General features: G+C 43.0%; 1 protein-coding gene across 10 annotated transcripts in view; it reads left to right on the forward strand.

The window, feature by feature from the left end:
- Window positions 1-15081, forward strand: part of USP48 (ubiquitin specific peptidase 48) — a 93516-nt gene that overhangs the window by 16841 nt on the left and 61594 nt on the right. For 9 of the 10 annotated variants that reach the window (XM_032361370.1, XM_032361371.1, XM_032361366.1 and 6 more), the window contains exons 2-3: window positions 10980-11100; window positions 12494-12650. In XM_032361370.1, coding sequence (XP_032217261.1) covers window positions 10980-11100; window positions 12494-12650 — 278 coding nt within the window. Of the gene's footprint in view, window positions 1-10979; window positions 11101-12491; window positions 12651-15081 lie in introns of those variants that run through there. The other variant, XM_032361374.1, reaches the window with a different exon arrangement.

Here is a 15081-nt window from a genome sequence, read left to right on the forward strand (position 1 = left end):
TGCTATAGAGCCAGTCATCCAACCTCAGAATGGTGTAACTGCACTTTACAAAACATGGTAAGCCAGGATCCTCATACCTTATCTGTCCTGTTTGCTATGGGCTGGTTTGGATCCTTTTGGCCAGAAATCAGAATTTCAAATGAAATCAGGTTGTTAAGTGAATGAACATTTTACAGAATTCTAGATGTGAGTATCCTCAAAGCATTTGTGATTTCCGGTTTTCTTTTAAAAGATTTTAAATGCAGCTGCATTCATAAAAACCTGATTTCATTTTTTCCCCTCACCACACAAAAACTGAACAGTGGTAAGTGCTGTTGATTTGACCTCTTATCTGGTCCAGCTTCTTACATTTCCCATCCTCACTTCTGATCTCTTCCATTACTACTGCACCCCCTTTGAATTCTCTCATTGGTCTTTCTCTCTCTTACACACACACACACACACACACACACACACACACAGTCAGGACTTAAAATTTAAAAAATAACCTTAGAGGCTTAAAATTTGTCTTACTAAGAAGCAGGAAGAGCCTTATAAGAATGGTGTTTATTGACAATGAAAAACTTGTGGAATCTTCAGGTGATTCTTAGAAGGCACTGTGGTTGAGAAGCATAGTTAGAGGATCTTTCTGCAGTGAAAATCTGATTCTTTTTTTTTTTTTTTTTTTTTTAAGATTTTATTTGGAGAGAGCATGAGTGAGGAGGAGAGGGAGAAGCAATTTCCCTGCAAGCAGGGAGCCTGATGTGGGCTCTATCCCCGGATCCTGGGATCGTGACCCAGGCCAAAGGCAGACACATAACCGACTGAGCTGCCCAGGCGCCCCACAGTTAGTTTTCTTTTCGGAAACCTTAAACTGGCTCCTTCTTGCTTGCTGGATGAAGTCCAAGCTCTTCTCTCAGTATTTGCGGTCTTCTGCGAGCGGAGCCCCTGACTTCTGCAGCCCCCTTGGCCTTCTCGTCTTCCTCTCGGCAGAGCCACCAGCTGTGCTGACCTGCCGTGTCAGGAAGACCTCCTTCGGTCTTGGAGCATGGCAGGTGAGCCGGCATCCATTTCCTCTAGCTTGCTCCTCCAGCCTTCGGATCCATGAGCTGTCCGCCCAGAATGCTCTTTAGTTGGTGTCGCACGTGGGTTGAGTTCCTCAGTGCCCTTGGAGACTTTGACCTTCACAGGACTGCCTTCCGTCCTGTGGGATCTCCGCTTCGGGGTCCCATGCTTGATGCCACCGCTGCATTTATGTCTCGGAAGCTCTCCTTTTACTTGTCACCTCCTGGGCTGTGAGCCCTTGTTTGATGCCTAGGATGTGGTCTTTCATTTCATCATTCTCTGGCCCGATAATTATCTGGGCATCTCTGTGGGACAGAATGTGTCACCCTGTGAAGTCAAGTTGCTTTTATGAGATGGTAGGTTTGGGTTATAGAAAATGATAGTGTTTACTGTTAACTCCTGTTGTGTCGTGACCTGTCTAGTGGCCATTTATTGTTGGCGGCTTGAAACCGCCATGCAGCCGCTCGCTGAGCATCCAGACTGGCCCTAGTCCCTTGTTTGCATTAACTTCTGCTCTCACTGGAGGTCAGAGAAGCAGAATGGTCATACCGCCGCATGTATTAATCACATGTTTTATAGACATGAGTTTCTAAGGGGATTCAGAGTAACTGTGAATGACCAGAATGTAAAGTATCTGTCAACATTTGCTGATTTGATGTTCCTGAAATTTGTCATAACTAAGAACTGGTGTATATATGGTTTGAGGCTGGCTTGTATTTGCTTTTTTTTTTTTCTTTTTTTTTTTAATTTTAAGTAAACTATCACCCCACACGTGTGCCTCATACTACCTGCCTGCGATCAAGAGTCATGTGCTCTACCGTCTGAGACAGCCAAGGACCTCAGAGGCTGGTTTTTTAAAATACGGATTGATCAGTCTCTCTAAACATTTAATGCTAGAAATTCCCCTCTAACCACTAATTGAGCTGCATCTCACAATTTTTGGTACATTCTATTCATTTCAAAGTATTTTCTAATTTCCCTTGTGGTTACTTTTTTCAAAACCTTTTTTTTTTCCTTTAAGATTTTATTTATTTATTTGACACACAAAAAGAGATCACAAGTAGGCACAGAGCCGGGGGGGCGGCGATCAGGCTCCCCGCTGAGCAGAGAGCCAGATGCAGGGCTCGATCCCAGGACCCTGAGATTATAACCTGAGCCAAAGGCAGAAGCCCAGCCCACTGAGCCACCCAGGCACCCCTCAAAAACTGTTTAAAAAAAAAAATTAAAACATCCCTCCCTTCCCCTTGGAAAAATTAGAGTCGTAATGGATAACTTTGTATCCTGTTTATTTAGAATTCTGTCTTGAACAAGGTCACAAGTCTCAGAGTATTGTCGGAAAAGAGTTATAATGGCTGCGTAGTATTCCTTCACTGCACTCTGCTGCCTCCCCTTTAACATTGTCCCTGTGGTTGGGCAGGTAGCTTGTTTCGGAACAGTTTTCTGTGGTAAACAACACTGGTGTCTTTCCTGTGATTGGGCAAGTAGCTTGTGTCTAAATAGTGATGATTATCTTTGAAAGTGTTTGTTGATGTCTGTGCTTAGGATGCATTCTTGAAAATGGTGGTTCCGGGTCGAAGGATGTGAAGACCAGTAAGTCTGTCTTAGACGTGCAACAGATTGGTTTGCAGGTTTGTGATGCATTAGGCGAACTTTCTCGGTGTAGTCCGATCTTCACTTGAAGCAGGGAAGGAAGTTTGCAAGCCTGGGCGGTCTGTGTGAAGTGATGTTCCTAAGAGCTAAGGAACCAAAAGATGATGTGGAACAGCAAAGGAATAGCTGTTTTAAATGACCGCTGGGGTTGGAGCCCCACCCCCTCTCCTAGTCAAATAATTTTTTTTTCAGCTGCTTAACAATTATGAAATCGCTGGCTATAAATTTTTTCCATTTTGTTGGAAGATACTCTTAAATGACAGATCCTTGGAGATTTGTCAGAACAGCTCAAACTTTGATCTCTTACTGTGGTTAGTATGAGAGAAAGTCAGTGGTTTGTACCCTAGATACCAGCCTGTTGTTTTTCTAGTCCCCAGCTAAACAGTTTTTGATTTATGGAAAGTTATTTTCATTCTTTACAGCTTTAGGCATCACTGCAGGACCCCCCCCCCAGCTTTTCTAAAAATTTTTTTTTTTTTTTTTTTTTTTTTAAATTTATTTGACAGAGAGATCACAAGTAGATGGAGAGGCAGGCAGAGAGAGAGACAGGGAAGCAGGCTCCCTGCTGAGCAGAGAGCCCGATGTGGGACTCGATCCCAGGACCCTGAGATCATGACCCGAGCCGAAGGCAGCGGCTCAACCCACTGAGCCACCCAGGCGCCCCTAAAAATGTTTTGTTTATTTATTTATTTGAGAGAGTGAGCGAGCTCAGGCAGGGGGAGGGGCAGAGGGAGAGGGAGAAGCAGGGATCCCGAGGGGCGTAATCCCAGGCCCTGGGATCATGGACTGAGCCTAAGACAGACATTTAACTGATTGAGCTACCCAGGCGCCCCCTTCTTCCCTTCTTTCCCCCACATCTAAGGGGTCCCCAGGTCCTGTTGGTTTTCTCTCATTGATAAACTTGAATTCAGCTTTCTTCCATTCTCATTGCCGCTAAGCTAAACTGGTTTAGGACGTCATCCTCCACTGGGACTGCTGCCAGGGTGTTGTGCTGGCGAGTCCTGTCCCAGCTGCTTAGCATGTCATACCAGACATTTTGGAACCTGTCCCTTGTCTACCACTTCAGCCGCTTGGTGTTCTTCTGTCACACGGTTCTGGAAAAAGTACCCATTGGGATTCATCGTTTTTTCATTACCACAGTGTTGTGTATTCTGTGAATATATGCCCAGGAGTAGAATTATTGAAGGAAAATGTTGGTGTCATTTAATATTTTGAGCCATTTTCATGTTTTTCCAAAGGCGTGTGTTTTGTTACTCAGCACATTGGCAGTGAGTGCACAATGGCTCTCACTTTACCTTGTTTCGTCACTGGGGAGATTTTGCTGATTGGATAAGAGAAGATCTCTTTCATGACTATTTTAACTTTGCATTTCTTTGGATTGGAGTGTTTTCCCTGTGTTTGTTAACTAGTCCTGTAAGAAAGTTTAGAGGAGGAGACAACCACTTTAAGAATTAGGTCTGGGGGGGGTGCCTGGGTTTCTCAGTTGGGTGTCTGCCTTCGGCTTGGGTCATTATCCCAGACCTGGAATTGAGCTCTGCATCAGGTGAGCTCCCTGCTTGGTGGGAAGCCTGCTTCTCCTTCTCCCCCTCCCCCTGCTTGTGTTACCTCTCTTGCTCTCTCTTCTCTCTCTCTCTCTCTGTCAAATAAATAAAAAAATATTTTAAAAAGAAAAGAAAAGAAAAAGGCCCGAGAGAGACTGAAGTGGCTTTTTTGGAGTGTTGGTAATAGAAAAAGCTTTAGTTCATATTTGTTACTCCTCGACACAGGTGATACGAACTTGGAACTAGCATAGCCATAAGAAAAATAGTTCAGTTAAGAAATTTCAAGAGGTGGGCGCCTGGGTGGCTCATTCGTTAAGCATCTGCCTTCAGCTGAGGTTATGATCCCAGGGTCCTGGGGCTGAGCCCCACGTTGGGCTCCCTGCTCAGCAGGAAGCCTGCTTCTCCCTCTCCCACTCCCCCTGCTTGTGTTCCCTCTCTTGCTGTCCTCTCTCTGTCAAATAAATAAAATCTTTAAAAAATTTTTTTCAGGAGGTTTTTTTTTTGTTTGGTTTTAAAATTCAGGGAAGTTTAAACAAGTAAGTCATGGATAAGGCAGGGACATAGGTGGGCCAGGGAGTGTGTCTGGAACCTCCATCTGTTTCTGCTTCTTGTGCAAATCAGCATGTTGATTGCTTCCTAGACAGCCGAGTTCCCCAAGTCCCACACCATCCAGAAGTGTCTCCTGCCACCTAAGAGGTACTAATGTTGTTTTTCCCCACATCCCTCACTTTGAAAGATCTTGTGAGATTTTTGTGTTTCGGTGACAGATTGGGGCTGCATCTTAGCAGCTCTTGCTAGTGTAGCCAGGGCGGGGGTGGGGTGGGGGGCGGGCAAGAGTGGCTGGCTCCAGGGTTCCCAGACAGACCAGGCTTGGGCACTCACCACTGACAAAATCCAAAGGCAGAGACACAGTGGTGGTGAAACGGGAAAGGAATTTATTTTAGTGAGGCCAGCCTCGGGAAGATAGGGGACTAGGGTCTCAAAGACTATCTACCACATACCAAAAATACTTCCAGATTTATAGAAGGAAAATGTGAGGCAGAGATTGCAGGTGGGCAATGAAGGTGAAGTCCATTGTCATGAGTGGCGTTTTGCTGGCCTTGGGAAGTTCTTATTCCTTGGGTGAGAGAATGGGGCCCATGGGGGATGCTTTGCCCCTCAGATCTTATGCCTGAGATAAAGAGATAAGATGGAAAGGATTTCTCAATTATAAAGTTCAGGGTCAAAATGGTGGTAAGTTGAAGTCCTTTTCTAGAACCACGGGACCTGAGGAAGTTTGTTCTCAGAAAAAGGGCCTAAAGGGCCTATAGGGCAGGGGTAGATGAGAGAGGAAACTTGGCACATACAATAAATAACACAGTAGTAGGCATCTGCCACATAAAACAAACACTTTTTTTTTTTTTTTAAGATTTTATTTATTTACTTGTGAGAGAGAGCATGAGGGGGGAGAGGGTCAGAGGGAGAAGCAGACTCCCTGCTGAGCAGGGAGCCCAATGCCGGACTCCAGGATCATGACCTGAGCAGAATGCTGTCGCTTAACCAATGGAGCCATCCAGGCTCCCCCATCCCCCTTGCTTTTTAAAATCTCTAGACCTGGGGCTAGAACTCACAACCTGAGATCAAATTTCATGCTCTGCCGACTGAGGGGCCCTTCTCCTTAAACCAACCAATGTAGAAGTGTATATGAGATGAGAGAGTAGGCCAGACCCAAGGGAAGAACCAGGCTGACTGCTCTTCGGGCTTGGTTTTTGTGATTTGGTTCTCTGATCGCCCTGTAGGTAGAAGGAAGGATTTCTGGGAAGAAGACTTGTGGGGAGTGGGTAGAAGATACGGTTTGTTATAAGGTTTTAGAAGTTTCTATTTCAGAGAAGCTGAGTGGCATCACTTTTCAGATTAAATCAGGGACACTTGTGATGTGTAAAATTGAGTTACTTGATTTCTAAGCAGTAGTTTCTTTGGCCAAGTAGGTGATATAAATGGGTCAAGCTGGCTGGGGTATTTACCTGGTAAACAGGTTGTCTTTCTATGCAGACATGTGTGCCTGTCCTTTATCTTAGAACACTTAGCCTTCTTGATTTCTTTTTACACTTTGACAGAAATAAGTGTGCAGAAACACTTTTCTGCTTTTAGAAAATTGGTACAAACATGATGAGAAATGCTACCTGACAACCATGGCTACTCCTCCCGTGGATCAGGTGACGTTCAGGGTACTGGTGAGTGATGAATGGGAGAGGTTCTCTTCTGTAGGGTGTCTTGCTTCTGTGTTGGTGTTCTCCTCTGTTGGTTAGGTTGGCTTGGGAGTAATAGCTTGTAATTAGAAATGTTTTCACGATTTATGCCTCTTAAGTAGATTCTGTGCTTCTCCAAACAAGAGAACAAACAAAATGCTGGGCTCCTGTGCAGAAGGCTTAGCCGCTGTGTGGAAAGCTTTAATCCATTAGCTTAAATGCTTTTATTGCAAAGCACTGCCATTGGCTCTTACCTGGAAGTGTGGCTCTAGAGACCTGTAATGCATGGGTTCTGCCTGGGGCTGGTGCCTTATCCCTGCTTCATCTCATCTACACGGTGATGGTGTTCTAGCTGACCGAACACTTAATTCAGTAATATTTGGCCGGCAATTAATTTAAGAAGACGTGTGCAAACAAAAAACAATGCCAGCACTCTAGAGGCAATTAATGAAATTGCTTTCAACTTTTCACATCAGTTTTGGAAGTCTTTTCAAAGTTAAAAAGAAACGCTGTTTTATGGAATTTTTAGGCCGTAGCTGGAGCCAGCTTGGACCAAGTTGAGTGTACAAGATTTGGGGTTGGTAGGGGGGCAGTGGGGACAAGAAGAGAGTACTTTTTTTTTTTTTTTAAAGTTCAGAATGACCAGAGAGAGAGAGACTGGGAGGGAGAAGGAAGGGTGTTTAGCCTGGAGAGATAGGTAGATGTAGTTGATTCTGGAGGCAAATGAAGGTGTTTTTAAAGATTATTTTCAGTAAATTCTGTGCCCAAGATGGGGCTCAACCTCCTGTCCCCGAGATCAGGAGTCAGACTCTTCTCTGACTGAGCCAGCCAGGCACCCCAGAGAGCCTGCTTTCATGTTTCTCTTTTGCTTTTGGGAACAGGAGAGTAAAATCCAAATGGTTCACAAGAACCATCTTCTGAGGGGCTCCTGGGTGGCTCAGTGTGTTATGCCTCTGCCTTCAGCTCAGGTCATGATCCCAGGGTCTTGGGATTGAGTCCCATGGGTATCAGGCTTCCTGCTGGGCGGGGGGCCTGCTTCTCTCTTCTCCCTGTGCTGCTCCCCCCCCCCCCCCCGCTTGTGCTCTCTCTCTCTCTCTCTGTCAAATAAAGAAATAAAATCTTAAAAAAAAAACCCATCTTCTGAGAATGAGGTGTGGGTGGACGCCATAGGAGAGTGCTGCTTGTCCCCACAGCCAAATCCTGTGAAAAAGTCTTAGCACTTTCCTGTTCAAGAGCAGAAGGAACAAAGGAGATTTGACATTTCAAAAAGCAGATTTGAAAGAATGAGTACCTACTGGTATTGAGAGGTATGTTTTTACTCCAGCTGGCAATACTGTCTTTTCCATCGTAAGGAACCTGAGTTCAGTGCTGCTATCTGTCTTTTTTTTTTTTTTTTAATTTATTTTTTATTTTTTTTACTTGTCAGCATAAGTGGGGTAGGGGGGAGCTTGGGAGAGGTAGAGGGAGAAGCAGGCTCCCGGACGAGCAAAGAGCCCAATAGGAGACTCCATCCCAGGACCCCAAGATCATGACCCAGGTTGAAGGCAGATGCTTAACCGACTGAGCCACCCAGGCATCCCTAGCTGTCATTTTTTTGTTAAAAGAATCTTCTTAGTAAATCCTTACCCTGCTTCAAGGAAAAGATTTTAGTTTACTCTCCTGATTCTGAATCCTGTTTTTTGTTTTGTTTGTTTCTTTGTATCTTCTTTCGCTAGATAGAAAAATTATTTTTGTCCAAAGAAGAATGATTTTTTTTTTTAAAGATTATATTTTATTTATTTGACATAGAGATCAAAAGTAGGCAGAGAGAGAGAACGGAAGCAGGCTCCCTTCTGAGCAGAGAGCATGATGCCGGGCTCGATCCCAGGACCCTGAGATCACAACCTGAGCCAAAGGGAGAGGCTTAGTCCACCGAGCCACCCATGTGCTCCTATCAGTTCATTCTTGATGGACATTGATGATGCTTCCAGTCTTTCACTGCTATCCATAAAGCTTTAGCCAAGCTTTTGAAGCATTCAGAACGAATAGATCCTTTGTGGCAAAAGAAAATCCAAGCTTGTGTGCTGCAGCCAGTTGTCTCTTTAGTCTTTTTCAATCTGAAAGGACCATTCAGTCTTCATTTCATGATATTGATGTTTTTGGAATGTAGAAAGCTCATCATGGTGGGTTTGTGTGATGCTGCCTCATGATTAGGTTGAGGCTGTTACGTTGGCCGGACCGTCTCACCAGTAACTCAGTCCATCATAGCAGCAGGAACCCACCACTATAACTGATCTTTTGGTGAAGTGTTGGCCAGCTCTCTTCACTGAAAGTTACTGTCTTTCCTTTCATAATTCATGGACATCCTGTGCTAAGATACTTTGAGACTATGTAGATATTTCATTACTCCTCTACGCTCCACTCGACAGACTTGCCTCTGCCAGCATCCATCAATGATGCTTGCTTGATTCTTGGATTAATCTGATGGATGCCTAATGCTGGTTTTCTAATTTTCTTCTACTTTGACAGTTGACTTTTTTCTCTAAGGAAGGACTTTCCCATTCCCCATTCATCCATTTCACTGTGGGTTCCTGTTTCCTCAGTAGATCATAATCCTGTCATTAATTCGCCTCTCTTTGTTTCTGATTTTGCCACAGGGAGTCCCCCTCAAACTGTCCTTTAAACGTGTCCCCCATCATCCTTTGAGTACATCCTTATTTTGGGGGCATAGCAAAATAGATGTTCCATGTTCATCTTGTACTCTGTCCAGCCAGCGTGGAATCAGCTGTTTTTCCCAGGAGCCCTGGGTTTTTGAGTGTGGCGTACTTAGAAATCAAGGCCTGGTTGCTAGGAGTGCTCACACAATTGCTTATACACCCTCAGCTGATAAAAGGCCATTAATTACATTTAAATTTTAGACAACAAATATTTTTATTTTCTTCAGTAGCAATCTATTTTTTTTTTTTTTTTTAAATCAGAGAGAGAGGCACACAAGCAGGGGGAGTGGCAGGCAGAGAGAAAAGCAGACTCCCTGCTGACCAAGGACGGCTGCATCCCAGGACGCTGGGATCATGACCTGAGCCAAAGGTAGCCACTTAACTGATGGAGTCACCCAGGCGTCCCAAGCAGTGTTTGTTTGTTTTTTTTTTTTTTTTAAGATTGTATTTATTTATTCATGAGACAGAAAGACAGAAGGAGCATGGAGAGGGACAGAGGCAGAGGGAGAAGCAGACAGGGAGCCGGAAGTGACTCCAGGATCATGACCTGAGCCAAAGGCAGACCCTTACCCTACTGAGCCATGGAGGCGCCCTTCAACAAATATTTTTTGATATAAATTTATTATTTATCTGAAATTCAAGTAACTACTGTTCTGTGGTTTATCTGGCAACCCTAGTCTACCTGCAAGTTTAGGGTTATGTCTGTTACTCCTGACCCAGTACTACAAGCTTCATTTTCTTCTTCCTCCCTTTCTCTTTGTAACTTTCCGAACCTTGGTTTCCTTTATCCTCAATATATTTCCTTATTTGTTTAAGTATAGAATATAAGGAAAGTGGTTTTTTAGAATTGTTACAAAAAGGAAGTCATAAAGATTTGGTATTTCTACCTTTTATCTTTAGTCTGAGGATACTACTACGAGAGCTTGCTGGTATCTGCATCAGGTTCCTTGGGTTAGTTCCTCACCCTCCTTCCCTTCATTGTGGATACGTTACTTAATTGAAATGTGTTTATCTTGGATTCAGGGTCCGCCTCCCCATCCTTAACGTGTGTGTGTGTACACGTGTGTCACATTCACAGAGGCCCCCCAGTTCAGCAGTGTATGGAACAGTATATTCAGAAAAGTGTCACACACCCCTCCATGTTTACCGTCAAACCCACTCCTGTTCGGAAGGTAACCACTTTTATTGGCCTCTGGCTTAACCTTTTGGTTTCTTTGTGTTCAGATGAACAGATACACGGGTATGTTCTTACTGCCCCATCTTTCTTACACAAGAAATAGCATACTGTAGATACTGTTTTGCGTGTTGCTCTCTTAATCATACATCCTAAAACGGACTCTACATCCATCCGTAGAGGTTTTTCTGTGGTTTTCCTGTTCTGGTCTCCTAGGGCTCCGTGGGGCCGACGTACCATGTCCCCTGTTGGCTCTTTCGGCTTTCCAGTGTTTCACAGTTACAAACAGTGCTGTAATGAGTCACCGAGGCGTTATTTGTGCAGATTTTTCTGCACTCTCCGAGGTGTATCTTCAGGGTGAATTCTTAGAAGTGAATTTCCTGGGTTTAAAGGAAGCTGTGTGTGTAGTTGCGTTAGAGATTGCAAAAGTCCTTTCCCTGAAAGTCCTGCCAGTTTGAATTCTCTCAGCAGTAAATGAGTTCTTTTTTCCCACAGCCTCACAGATTGAACTTGGTGTTTCATTTTCTCCATTCTCCTCGTTTTATAGATGAGAAATAGATGAAATCTGGTATGCTATTATAGCTTTAATCCACATGTTTCTTATGGAACTATGGCATTTCTTAATCAAATAATCATTTTTTTGTAGACGAAACTGCAAAGGAAATCCGAATTGCTTGGTTGGCATTGGCGAGCATATTTGGTTAGGAGAAATAGATGAAAATAGTTTCCATAACATTGATGATCCCAACTGTGAGAGGAGAAAAAAGGTAAGCCATCCTTTTTTAAGTGATCACTATGGGGTATTCCTCTGGGTTTGTGTTGTTTTGTTTCGCATCTGTAATTAGAAACTATTACTGGTTTGGGGGAGCCCATTGCAGCTTGAGGATAAGCGGTGGAACGTAAACTGCTTGAATTGGGATAGTTCTTAATGGTAATTTTTAAATCAGGTGGCCGTGTAATCCAGCAAGCCTTCAGGATGGTGTAGTTTAAATGCTGATTCTGCGGGGGCGGGGGGGGCGGAATGCTGATTCTGTGTTGGCTTTCATATTGTGTATTTTATTTTGAACTCGTTTTTAAATGTCTCTCTAGGGGTGCCTGGGTGGCTCAGTGGGTTAAAGTCTCTGCTTTTTCGACTCAGGTCATGATTCCAGGGTCCTGGGATCGAGGCCCACATCGGGCTCTCTGCTCAGCAGGGAGCCTGCTTCCCCCTCTCTCTCTTTTCTGCCTGCCTCTCTGCCTACTTGTGATCTCTGTCTGTCAAATAAATAAATAAAATCTTTAAAAAAAAAAAAAAAAGTATCTTTAAAAGAAGTGGTAAATCAAGGAAACAAGCAAGCTCCCATAGTGCTATTATTACCATGCTTTCTTGGGGGTGTGGGTTTGTGTTTTTTGTTTTTGTTTTTGTTTTTGTTTTTGTTTTTTAAATAAGATTTTATTTATTTATTTATTTGACACAGAGAAAGAGATCATAAGTAGGCAGAGAGGCAGGCAGAGAAAGAGGGAGATGCAGGCTCCCTGCTGAGCAGAGAGCCCAATGCGAGGCTCAATCCCAGAACCCTGAGATCATGACCTGGGCCGAAGGCAGCGGCTTAACCCACTGAGCCACCCAGGCGCTCTTTAAGATTTTCTAAGCAAAAAGCCTGGTGCTCACAAAATAGCTATATAGATACTCCGTGTATTAAAAAGAATGATTCTTTGTAAGTTCAGGAATCTGCAGTTTTTGGAAAAAGTTGTATGTTGCCAGTTGCCCCTGCTCCATTTCTCCCTGATCTATATGATAGAAAGGAACTTTTGTGGACATTTTACTTTGTCGTTGTCCTAATGTTGACAGTTTGAGGATTATAGCAGATGAATACCCTATGTACACAGGTTCAGAACGGATCTGGCCTGGAGCCTGTCATTTCAATTTTAGATGTAAGGGGCCAGAGAAGACTAGAAGACCAGGGATGAGCTGTCCTATGTCTTCTCCACTCCTGTAGCCAACCCAGATGGGGCTTTCATGAAAGTACCTGTGGCCAAGAGAGCCTTATGTGGTTATGCCATGTTGGTTGGTGGTGGTAACAGATTTTTTTTATCTGAAATTTAAAAAATAATTCCTCTTGTACTTTTTTTGTGTAAAGGGAAATTGACTTTGTAATTGCAAATTTTGTATTTTTGTAGAACTCATTTGTGGGCCTCACTAACCTTGGCGCTACTTGTTACGTCAACACATTTCTTCAAGTATGGTTTCTCAACTTGGAGCTGCGGCAAGCACTATACTTGTGTCCAAGCACCTGTAAGGACTACATGATGGAAGATGGTATCCAAGAAGAGAAAGGTTAGTGGGGTGGCCGTAGGGCTGGCTCCCTTCACAGCATGTTGCCAGCTAGAACACTTTGCAAACCCTGGAAACTAACTTCTGAGGACTTGTTATGTGCTGGGCATGGTAGGCGGTCAGTCCTTCGTAAATACTATCAGGATTCAGAATGTCCTTTTTTTCTGTAAATTTATTATTTAGGCACCGAAATGGCTCATACTCAAGTGAAGGAAATCCATTCGATTATTTCTTCTAGATTACATCTACAGTTTCTCCATGTAATACACTGTGATTGTTGCCCATTAATTTGTAGCGATTGATAAAAATCAAGTCAATAAAGCAGAGACAACATTACTCTTTTCCCTAGCTTGGGAGACTTAATACTTCATTGTAACCACAAGCAATCTTTTGTCCTGATTCCCAAATACACCAGCTTCATTGATACCCTCAAAATTTAAGGTTAAATTTACTAACCTTAGCAAAATCAGTCACCAATAGCAGCTATAGTCCTTTAGGGGTTTTTTGTTTTGTTTTGTTTTGTTTTTGACTCAGAGACAGAGAGATCACAAGTAGGCAGAGAGGTAGGGAGAGGGAGAAGCAGGCCTCCCGCTGAGCAGAGAGCCTGATGTGGGGCTCGATCCCAGGACCCTGAGCCACCCAGGTGCCCCCATTTAGGGTTTTTAGACAGAATCAGTTTCAAACTTCCTACTGGAATTATTTAGTTTATTTCATGTAGAGTATGTGGATGATTATTCCTGATTGATACTATTTTCTATTTAGAGATGGACTACTAGAGGCTGCTTTCTCTTTAAGATGGAACTTTCATGGAACAGACCAGATTTTTCTCGTTCTCAAAGCTGGGGGTTGGAGGGCAGCGAATGTCTGAGATTACATAGATCAGAGCTCCAAGTTGGAAACTTCAACTCTTGCTCCCACCTGTAAATCTTGTGCTGTGTTTTATGTGATCAGGTTTGAGCACATGCTCATGTCTTTGACTCTGGGAGGGAATAGAGGATTTGTAAGCCTGGTATCTTCTGGCAGCCCTGCACACAATGGGTATTGCTTTAGAGTCTTGGTCCTTGTTAACATAAATCTTTGCTTCAAAACACAGTGCTTAAGGGGCAACCTGGCTGGCTCAGTTGGTAGAGCATGCGATTCTTGATCTCGAGGTTGTTGAGTTAGATCACCACGTTGGGCATGGAGCCTACTTAAAATAAGAAAAAAAAACCACAGGGCCTAAACAAATTCTTTTCCCACCCTTCCCTTACAAATTTTTAAGATTATTTCCCCAAAACTTTATTTTTATAGTTCAGAATACTTAAATTTAGATTAATAGTGTATTAAGTATTTAAAGTAATATTATATAAAGGATGGTTAATGTAAAATGGTTCTTTTTTATTTTTAGCATTATCTTGCTAAAGAATAAATTTACCAGTGAGATGACAATTTCATAACAAGTGAAATTGTTTTATAAAAACTGTTTTATAAAATGATGTGTCATGGCCTCTTTTGGGTATTGTGGTTTTAACATTATCCTTAAAAAGATGCGTGGGTTTTTTTTTTTTTTTAATTTCTAAGTACATGAATTTTTATATTTTACCAGAGTTGTTCCTCACCTGTTCTCTGATGAGAGTGTACATTTCTGCTGCTATTTTAATAGGCAGGGTAAAAGGAGTGCAAAGGCTTTGTGTTGGATATGATGGGATCTGGGTTCTGCTTCTAGTTTAGTCACTCCCTTATTTTACAGATTGGAAAGCCTCGGGCACCTGGAGGCGTGTGCAGTTGGTTAAGCTTCTGTCTCTTGGTTTTTGCTCAAGTTGTAATCTCAGGCTCATGAGATCAAGCCCCACATCAGTTTCCATGCTTAGCTTGAAGTCAGCTTGAGATTCTCTCCCCCATCCCTCTGCCCCTCCTGCCCATGCTCCGTCTCTCTCACTTTCTCTAAAATCTTTTTTTTTTTTTTTTAAGGAAAGACAGCAGAGGAGAAGTTACTTTATTATTTTTTAATTTTGAGAACAAGAACGTGCAAGAGCAGAGAGGAGCAGGGAGAGAGAAAGGCTTTCAGGCAGACTTCACGCTAAGTGCAGAGCCATCCTTGGGGCTCAGTCGTAGGACCCCAAGAGCCAAAATCAAGAGTTGCAACTAAGCCACTCAGGTGTCCCAGAAGAGGAGTTACTTTGGAATTAATAAGTATGAAGTATCTAACTTATAAGATAAGAGAGTTGGAGTAGACCTAAACTTACCTGAATACCTTTCAGTGGACTGCAAAGCCTTTGCACCCCAGGAAATAAGATTTTTACATTTGTTTTATAAATGAAATGTTGACTTCCTAAAAGTCACAGTTGGTAGTAAAGAGATAAACCATTCAGAGTCCAAATAGGAGACAGAAATGACACAGTAATTTGAACAGAAAGAATAGGGAATTATTTCTGTTTTATACATCTATATTAAG

The sequence above is a fragment of the Mustela erminea genome, chromosome 10 (genome assembly GCF_009829155.1).
Source record: "Mustela erminea isolate mMusErm1 chromosome 10, mMusErm1.Pri, whole genome shotgun sequence".
NCBI classification, from domain to species: domain Eukaryota; kingdom Metazoa; phylum Chordata; class Mammalia; order Carnivora; family Mustelidae; genus Mustela; species Mustela erminea.